The 10,935-nt window shown below is 39.5% G+C and overlaps 1 protein-coding gene across 2 annotated transcripts in view; it reads right to left on the reverse strand.

Annotated features, from left to right (window-relative positions):
• The window catches only part of agbl4 (AGBL carboxypeptidase 4), a 364,986-nt gene that overhangs the window by 327,141 nt on the left and 26,910 nt on the right, over positions 1-10,935 (reverse strand). For both annotated transcript variants that reach the window (XM_061778955.1, XM_061778956.1), the window contains exon 3: positions 8,008-8,132. In XM_061778955.1, the coding sequence (XP_061634939.1) occupies positions 8,008-8,132 (125 nt within the window). The remainder of the gene's footprint in view (positions 1-8,007; positions 8,133-10,935) is intronic.

Raw genomic sequence — 10,935 nt, forward strand, 5'->3', positions numbered from 1 at the left:
CAAGGATGGATGGATGGAAAATTAAATGTTACTTTCAACGTTTACAGTTCCCCGAACCTGATTTAAGAAGCACAATAATGAATGCAAATGGTGAGTCTGAAATATTTGAAAACATACCATCAGCTCTGTGCCTCCTTTTAAAGTCAATCAAGTTTAAAATAGGGAAATTAACTTTGATAAGGAACCTTGTGTCAGCAGTGATAACCCAGGAAACACACATTCCGCTATCAGGGCGACGGTTTAAAAAATCCATTCTGTGCTGTCGTCATATCCTTTTGTCCATGTCATTATGGAGTGATCTGGGGAGCATCAGCCTTGACAATGAGGAAGGATGCCCAAGTTCCTCTTTTACAGAAGAAGGTTATCCAAGATACCCTACACCTCCTGCCAAACTGCCTGGTGCCCTGTACCTTTCTAGAAGTTCCCATCCTGTTTAAAACTAATCAATCCAAACTTTATGTTTTAACTGATAAACCATTTGGCAGAGACACACAAGCCCAAATCTTTTGGATAATTTAGCGAGAGGAAGCAGCTATGAAGTTACCCACCACTACATTCTGCCGTAGTATGCACTGCAAGGACAAGGATGGGAAAAGTGATGTGTTGTCTGTTAAAAATCAAACTGTGACCTCAACAAAAATTATAATAATAAATTTTTTAAAAAAAAAGAAAAATGAAAGTCAACGCTAATCACAGAGTTGGAGGTTTATGACCCTCTAGGACCCCTGTCATGCGTCACTGACACCAACCAGCTGTCTGTCCCGCATTATCGTTGCTACGTAACTACAGCGATGATGGGACAACATTCACTCAATATTGTTAGACGGTTGCCTGTCCCCCCCCCCCCGTGTCTCTGCTGAAGGACAATGCAGAAAAGATGGTGGAAGAATGTTCACAGTATGATGAGAATCTTGACCCACAGCTAACATGCTTAATTTTTATTGGCAGAAAACGTAATGTAACCTAAACATTATATTTATTGTACAACCCCAATTCCAATGAAGTTGGGACGTACATAAATAAAAACAGAATACAATGATTTGCAAATCATGCTACACCTATATTTAATTGAATACAATAAAAAGACAAGATATTTAATGTTCAAACTGATAAAAATGTATTGATTTTAGCAAATAATCATTAACTTAGAATTTTATGGCTGCAACACGTTCCAAAAAAGCTGGGACAGGTGGCAACAAAGACTGAGAAAGTTGAGGAATGCTCATCAAACACCTGTTTGGAACATCCCACAGGTGAACAGGCTAATTGGGAACAGGTGGGCGCCATGATTGGGTATAAAAGGACCTTCCCTGAATTGCTCAGTCATTCAGAAGCAAAGATGGGGCGAGGTTCACCTCTTTGTGAACAAGTGCGTGAGAAAATAGTCGAACAGTTTAAGGACAATGTTCCTCAACGTACAATTGCAAGGAATTTAGGGATTTCATCATCTACGGTCCATAATATCATCAAAAGGTTCAGAGAATCTGGAGAAATCACTGCATGTAAGCGATGTAAGTTTGAACATTAAATATCATTTAATGTTCATTAAATGATATTGAATGTCTTTGTAGTGTAATCAATTAAATATAGGTTGAACATGATTTGCAAATCATTGTATTCTGTTTTTATTTATGTTTAACACAACATCCCAACTTCATTGGAATTGGGGTTGTACTTTGTATGCAAAATATTTTCCATCAATCCATCCGTTTTCTTCCGCTTGTCCGAGGTTTCATCGAGGGGGCAGTAGCTTTAGCGGGGAAGCTGTAGTTGGAACACACCCTCCGGTCCGCCTTTCGAAAAAGGGGGCCCACCACACCAGTCTGCCAATCCAGAGGCGCTGTCCCCGATGTCCACGCAAAGTTGCAGAGGCGTGTCAACCAGGACAACCCCACAACATCCAGAGGCTTTAGGAACTCCGGGCGAATCTCATCCACCCCTGGGGCCTTACCAGAGAGGAGCTTTTTCACCTCCTCGGTGACCTCAACCCCAGAGATAGGAGAGCCCACCTCAGAGACCCCAGACTCTGCTTCCTTATTGTAAGGCGTGTCGGTGGAATTGAGGAGGTCTTCGAAGTATTCTACCACCGACTCACAACGTCCTGAGTCGAGGTCAACAACGCCTCATCCCCACTATACAGTGTTGATGGTGCACTGCTTCCCCCTCCCGAGACGCCGGATGGTGAACCAGAAATTCCTCGAATATAATATATAATATATATAATATTATTGCCCAGGGGTGTTGTGACAAAGTGGAGGTCTCAACTTCCCATACAGTCTCTAAAGTTTACAGCATTCGAATGGCTGTCGTCAAGTCTTTAACCTCAATGTAGTCAAAGGCACAATCTATCAACAACCAATTCCACACAAATTACAGAATAATAATTACATAAAAATGTCTAATAATGAACAATTAATCCTTGTCCAATCCATATTATCAATGTATCCTCTCTTCTAGCTTTTGTCTAATTATGAAAAAAAATTATTGGGATCACACCATCATAATGATTTCTCACAATTCTCGGAGTCAGACAATGTTACTTTAGACTTGCCTGAAAGCTGATTTAGGACTGGATGAACTTGAGAGCCTTGACCTCAATCCCATCAAATACCTTTGGGATGAACAAGAACATAGACTGTGAACTAAACCCTCCAACATCAGTGACCTCTGAACCCCACAAACAAGCTTCTGGATGAACACGCAAACACACATGCACGCATGCACGCACACACACACGCGCACACACACACTTCTTTTAAGTCTTCCCAGAAAATAGGAAGCTGTTATAACTTCAAAAGGCGAGCTCCATATGTTCCTCGATTTTCTCTTGCTGTAGGTATAATGGCGAGGTGTCCTTTTGTTCATATAATGTATGGGAGTTGTGTTATATGGTGTTATAATAGCTACTGTAAACAAGGAGTGTTGGTTTGCATTATGCAAACAATGTAAGAAAACCTGGCGGCACGGTGGCCGACTGGTTAGAGCGTCAGCCTCACAGTTCTGAGGTGCGGGGTTCAATCCCCGTCCCCACCTGTGTGGAGTTTGCATGTTCTCCCCGTGCCTGCATGGGTTTTCTCCAGGCACTCCGGTTTCCTCCCACATCCTAAAAACATGCATTAATTGGAGACTCTAAATTGCCTGTAGGCATGACTGTGAGTGTGAATGGTTGTTTGTTTCTATGTGCCCTGCGATTGGCTGGCAACCAGTTCAGGGTGTACCCCGCCTCCTGCCCGATGACAGCTGGGATAGGCTCCAGCACGCCCGCGACCCTAGTGAGGAGAAGCGGCTCAGAAAATGGATGGATGGATGGATGTAAGAAAACCTTACATGCTCAATAATCAATATCTAACTTATCGAGTGTATCAGACTGCGTAATGTCACTGATGATGAATTATATTAAGTGGGCTATGTCTCCAACATTAAAGCAAGGGTAGCCCATTGGGAATTGAAGGTACAAAATGGAATACTGTGCACCAGTTCATCCTCTTCCCTGGTTATGGTGAGTAACCGTTCTGTACTGTGCTTTCGCTGGACAAGTGAGGCTTACAAATCATCCGAGTTGAAGGTGCTCGGTGCAAGGTTTTACTGGCTGCCTTCTATGAATGGCTCCCTGAAGGCCCCAATGATAATAGCTCACAGCCGTACCCTTCACGGAGCCTGACATTTAGCACACCCCTACAGCAGAATGGAATGGCATATCAACTTGCCCAATGGGCTGTCATATCAACTCATCCACTGCTTTCTGGCCATAACATAGGCAGAGGATGAAATGCAATGGGGCTAGCAGGAACTTGCTTGTTGAGGTTCACTCACTTTCGACTTAGAACATAAACTTTTTTAAGATATAAGTAAGCAGACACTGTGTCCCGCCTGATGTATTCATAGTTTGGAAAGTTTCTTTAAAATGGGACTTTACATTAATAAAAACATTGTTGATAAAATGTGAAATATTCATGACAAGAAAAAATGGAAATGTTTTCTTTGGATACAGTACACATGCCAGGCCATTTTAGTCCACTGTAAAACTGCAATTAAACACAGAAAAAAAACATGAAACTTAAAACCCTACCATTGAATGCAACAGTGGGAACAAGACATGCTAACAAACAACAATGGAGGAGAACAAGCCTCTACTGTAGTTACTTCTTGTCATGTAAGAGTTTGCCATGGTATATGGCATGCCCTTTTAACATGCAGCTATATTGCACGTTGCAGACATCTGCAACTCAATATTGCCTAGTCGTAAAGAACATTACAGAACATTCCTGTTCATAATTGTCCTTTCAGATATCCGCAACATCATTTCGCCGAGGACAAACTACGTCACTTTTGCCATTCATATTTATTGGGTTTCTCAATTGGGTCAACACAAATACTGTATCTACAATGCAGTTGCAGTTATCCAGTATGTGGATTATGGATTTCTGCAACTGAATCGTAGATATAGTATCTGTAACTCCAGTTAGCAATATCTACATTTTGATTCTGTTTAATCGTAATTTCAGTTCAAGATATTGTATCTTTAATTCACCTCATTTGAATATCTACAGGTCCCTTTTCAGATATCCTAGAGTAAGTTTTAACTAGGTGAACTGAAGTTATAAATACTGTACCTCTAACTGGAATTATTCATTCATTCATTCATTTTCCGAACCGCTAATCCTCACTAGGGTCGCGGGTGTGCTCAAGCCTATCCCAGCTATCTTCAGGCGAGAGGCGGGGTACTCCCTGAACTGGTCGCCAGCCAATCGCAGAGCACATATAAACAAAAACAAAAAAACATTCACACTCACAGTCACACCTACGGGAAATTTAGAGTCTTCAATTAACCTACCATGCACGTTTTTGGGAGGAAACCGGAGTACCCGGGGAAAACCCACACAGGCACGGGGAGAACATGCAAACTCCACACAGGCGAGGCCAGATTTGAACCCAGGTCCTGAGAACTGTGAGGCAGATGTGCTTACCAGTCGTTCATTGTGCCTGCTAACTGGAATTATGACTAGTCAAAATGGTGTCATAGATATCTGCAACTGAATTGTAGAAATCTATAATGATAAATGCCATACATATGAATAGCAAAAGTGACATAATTTGTCCTAAATTAAGTTTTAACAAGACTAAATTCCATGTAATTAAATTGTAGATATGAAAATTCCAAATATTCAAAATGTAATTACGACGAGTCAGAAAGACGTTTATATCTACAATGTGAATAGCCGATAGTCAAACTTAGCCTTTTGTTCAGTCTGCTTACCACGCTGTAAGGAACATTTTTAGATGTTGAATCTGCTGGACCAATGAGCAGCCAGCAGTGGTTCACGTCACCCATACGGTATCAAGTGCTAGAAATAGTATCTCACACTACCTTATAATACCTGGTTTTGTCAATGGAAACGCATCAGTAGCAAGTAGAGACAGTTTTGAGCAGAGTAGGTACTGTGTAATGTGCCCATTGGGCACTGTTGAGTGTTTTGCCCATGCATTGCTACCAACTAAACCAGAACGAGTATGATTATTTTCAAGTGTGCAAGTGGTTTGGGAAATGCAAATAAGAAGAAAAAAATAAGACATAAAAAGGGGACGTTCATCCAGCCAACCATCCATCATAACCGGTGCTACGGTGAAGCCAATTTCAACAAAGCTTCTAAGCTGATTGAGGCAGACCAAATCTGTTTCACCAGCTTACATTCCTTCAAAATAGCCATCTCACTTCCAATATCACGGGCTTTTACTGTTCCCCATTCCCCTGGCTCAGGCTGAGAGTTAGCAAGGCTTAGCTGGATGAAACACTCCACCAGCCTGGTTCTCCCCTGGAACCAGGCTGATATCGCCATAGAACAGCATCTCCTCACATAACTGCACTTAGCTGTTTAACATACTCATTCTATTATCCTTTCTTTAATTTCCCATTTTATATCTTTGCACTCATACTGTGCAAATATTATCATTTTTAACAATCTATGTGAATTCTGGAAATTGGGGTCACAATCTAATTCACAGGGGTGTCAAACTAATTTTTGTTGCGGGCCACATTGTAGTTATGGCTTCCCTCGGAGGGCCATTATGACTGTGAACCCATATAAAATATTGTCTCATGTAATGACAAATACACAACAAATTGATGGATAACTAGTTTTAAAATCAGAAGCCAATAAAAAATGTTCAACTATTATTACATTTATTTCAAAAAGGTGATTGGTAACATAAAATGCTTGCAATATCTCAACATTACACAAGAAAAGACACCAATTTTGGTATTTTCACAAGAAACATGTAGTCGACACACATGATTTGTTTTCGCGGGCCACATAAAATGATGTTGCGCGGCGGATCTGCCCCCCGGGCCACCAGTTTGACACCTGTAATCTAATACAACAATATACTGTGTACATAGATTAAGAAAAAAAACAAGCGTCATCTGCAGTAGATTTAATTCAATGTGGTCTTTTTGAAGAAGGTCATTGGACAGATAAAAACAATTCTATGAAGGAGGTAGTTTTCCCAGAAACAGATGGCAGTTGTTGTTATCCACTCTTGTAATATGTAAGCAGGTAGTTGAATGTGTGATTATGTATAATGTATTTGTATGTACTTAAATGTGTAACATTATTATGCATTTTATGTGAACTCCCCTCCCGAGCCCCTTTCTGCCAGTCTCTCCCACGCACTTTCTGTCATTTTTCCACAGCAGCAAATATCCTGTTGGCCCGAGCTGCAGGCTGCCGGTGCTGGCCTATCTAGCCCTGGGATCGATTCAGCTCCAAGTCGGGGCATCCCATTCATCTCAGAGCCATAAAATGTGATTAGTGCTGACTACAGCACTGCAGGGAGATGGGCTGATTGGCCTGATAGGCTCAGATAGGGCGTGTTGAACACTCCACAGGAAGACAGGCACAACAGAATGGTGAGGATTCATCGTTATTTTTGCCGTTTTCAGTATCCCAATCTATTTGATTTTCTTTCGCTTGCATCGTCCTCACTCACTCAATCACTCAGTCACTCACTCACTCACTGCTTTCTTTGTGCTTGCGCTACTCCTTAGCATTGTCTCTATTTGTTGTTTTTATCTAAGCCCGACAAGATTATCCATGAAAAATGATATCACAAAAGTAAGGATTTCTTGCCAATGTTTCCAATTTTACCTTTTTCTTATCCAGCAAAGTCATATTTAAATAGCACAGCCTGCTGTGCCCCCTCCCCAAGCTATGTTAACTCTCATCACATACAGTGTATCTCTGTGCCATGTGACCACCTATGTCCACCAATCACAAAGCTTGCAGTTTGCCAGTGGCAGAATCACCCCGGGAGACTGTGACAAGAACTGATGCAGGAAAAAGAAGATTCCCTCAATTCAGTGGGGGGAAAAAAAACTTGTTTTGTACACAACTAACGAATAGATGGGAGGAAAGTTTAATTTGACAGCGTGTACAATCAATGTTAAATTAGGTTTCATTAAATTATGTGGCCTTTAAATAATGTTACTGATGTGATTCCCAATTGATTCCCTACACATTGCATCACAAAAAAATACTGTTTATGTTCATAATTTGATTCAAATAATTAAAAGTATGCGTTTACCTGCAATGTTGCTGGATGACAGAATATTAACAGCATAACTATTGACTATGTATAGAAAACAATATTGCGTCAGAACAGAAATTGGCACCACATGTGGAACAATAAATGAGACTTCCTAACAGAGATGAGCTTTTGATTACATTTCCTTCAACTATCGAAAAAAAAGTGTTTTCTCCCTATGAATGTCGGTGAACTACTGCTTTGACAGCTATCCATACATCCTGTACTCTTTGCCACAGAAACTTAACATTTAGACAGAAACAAATATAGCATAGACTCATGATATGGGGTTATTGAACAATATATAATGATTGAACAATATATAAACAATGACTATATTAGTTATTGTGGCTTATACAGTAATTTGATGCTGAGTTTCTAAATGACTGAACCCCTTCAGTGCCTTTCAAAATATAGAACACTAACCTGTGTTTCTCGGACATTCTCCACGGTGAAGTTGAACCAGACGCGGAACCGGGGATTGCAGGTGTCAGGCCGGATGAAAAGGTCAAACTCAAATTCACTGATGTAGTCAACACGACCAAGGTTCCCTGCAGAAGCATAAGACTTTACATAAGTAGGGATCGTTTTATCAGTATCCCATTTTGACATTGCTTTAGCAAAGTGCTAAAATGCATATCTTCTTCAAAAATGGGTAACATTCAATTTCATAATACTGTATACTGTAATATATGTACTTCTTCCACTGTATGTAGGTACATTGACAAGTTAATCACACCAAAACAATCCCCACAGAGGGCAGTTGAGCATGAGAAAGACCAACTGACACAAAAGGCTTCAGTCGTCCATATCAGACATATTACATACTAACCACAGAGAAAAGATGATGAGTGGAAATATAATTAGTCCAATGGGAATTATTTGCCCGCTTCCAATTCTCAAAGCTGTCTATAAGATAACCGGGTGGTAGGTAGATGACTACATGACAGTCATTCTAAATATAAGCTTCATCTGTGTCTCATCTGATTTATATCCAGGCAACATGGATATGTATGTTGAAGATACTCATGCGGCACAGACAGAATTGATGAGTTGTGTCAAAGTAAACGCAAACACATAGGGGAGAAGTGAAATGGGAGTGTGTTACCCTTCTGAATTCAAGGCTTAAAAAAACTATGTGAGATGTTAGAAGGACTGATGGCAGGTAGCAAACCTGATACAAACCATCCAGTGTATGTTGTTCAAATCCATATAGGAAAGAAAGGTCAATTATTTCTTATATGGATTTGCAAAGGTGATTTCACAAATATTCTATCAATACATATATTAATGAGTTAATTCATGGAGTATAATAAAAGTATCACGTTTATTAAGATTTGTTGTCCTGAAATCTGACCAAAAAACAATCAAGCAAACACATTTTGGTCAAAACTAACATCTCTTCTTATGTTTTTTTGTGATTCCTGGAGGTAATTACTACTTACTTTGTCCTCCTCTAAATACATGGAGTGGTCTCAAATTGTTGTTGATCACCCACAAGCTTCTCAGTTTGAAGTTTGGATTTTGGAGTTTATATACATATACTCACAAATCCTGCCACTTCACAAGGTTAGCAGGTAGCTGTAGCACACATTGATGAGCATGCATGCATGTGATTATAGACAGATGGGGTAAGCACCACAGTGTCAAACAATATCTCGCCCCAGCTGCCACAAGACAGAGCTAAACCACTAGTTAGCTTGCATCACGTATTCTGCTAATACAAGGGCACCCACAGAAGATCAACTGTTACTTCATAAATGTATTAAGAAAACATAAACAATTTTTTTTATTATTAACAGCATGCTATGAAATAGCCACAAAAGAGAAAAAGCAAGATTTTAGAATTTGAATAACTAATGGATGTTCTACTTTCACATTTGAAGCTCATCCACTTACAGCTTCCACAGGAAGCACTAACGTTAAGTGATTGGAGTCTTATCCCCGCATACAGGCCAGGAAAACAACCCTCTCAACAGCATCTTTGACTAATCAGGGAGTAGCTGCATGGCTTGGATGCTGACATATAAAACTAATGTACTTCATAAATTCATTAATCTAAACCTTTTCTCAAGTCAAGTACTGTATGCATGTACAAAATAAAAGGGAACATTACACTACAGTACTGAGAGAAAATTGGAAGGGATATAAAGGAAGGACAGTGAACACGAATACAACTTCTATCATAATCAAAGAAAGCTTTAACATGTCTGTCTCGACGTCTGCACTGAATTTGTACTTGCAAATAATGGAACATCTGTGGATATCAGAAAAAAAAACTATCTACACACACTTTGGGAAGCACACTAGTAATTTCAAATATAAGCAGGGAAACTACAAGGGCGGACTGCAATGAACACATCACACAATTGAGTTAAAGTGCTAAATTCAATAAAATATGTCTGCATCATTTAGTTGATTATCTATAGTAGTTGAGTATATCTAACTTCAGCATCCCAGGAATTGTGGGAATTTCTACGCTTTTTACATTGTGGAAATCATGAAAGGAAATCCTTTTTCTGTTCCAGGAGGACTGTACACTATAACTGGAAGAGTTGTGTGTGGAATAACAAATTTAAACAAGCCCTGAATATAGCAACACATTGCCGAAAACGTTTTTATATGTCACAAGTTCTGTTTTATGGTCACCATCACACTTATCTTCTTTGTCATCGCTAGTATCCTTCTGTGCACAGAAAGCACAAAACATATGTTTGTGCTCACTGATCTTAAGTCTTGTGTAATATATGAAAGGCTTCTGCGATGTCATGCGATTTGACTTTAAAATGTGTAATCTATTTTTAAGGCATATTTTTCTCGAAAATGTTGGTTAAACTCCAAGTTGTATAGTTTTACAGGCATTTTACTTTTAATGAACTACTTTTATGTTCCATCCCTAGTTATTGTACATTCTATGGTTATATTAGTAAGACAGGGAAGGGGGTTTTATCTGGTTTGCAACCTAGTTCCAAGCAATTTTATGAAATTAAAGTCATAAGATGAACTGTGCCCCCCCCCCCTCTGCAGTGCCTTTCATAGCATTTCATACGGCAAACATTGGTAGGTAAAATCAATAAAAGCATGTCAATAACTGCCACCAAATAACATTGTCTATAGCAAGCAAGGTATTTGCTCAGTTCAATGATGATTTATGCACTTCATACATATTTAGATTAATTTATAGTGTTGGAATACTTAGAACTCGTAAAGAAATGTCAATATTCAAAAGCTTTTTCTTTGACATATTGTATAACGCTCCAAATAAAGTTGAAACAAACGCAAATAAACTGTATGATTGATGACATTTTGAAAAATGAATCTTTATCAGGTCAGCCTGGTTATGGAACATGTAGT

This window comes from Phyllopteryx taeniolatus, chromosome 7, assembly GCF_024500385.1.
Source record: "Phyllopteryx taeniolatus isolate TA_2022b chromosome 7, UOR_Ptae_1.2, whole genome shotgun sequence".
Lineage (NCBI taxonomy): Eukaryota > Metazoa > Chordata > Actinopteri > Syngnathiformes > Syngnathidae > Phyllopteryx > Phyllopteryx taeniolatus.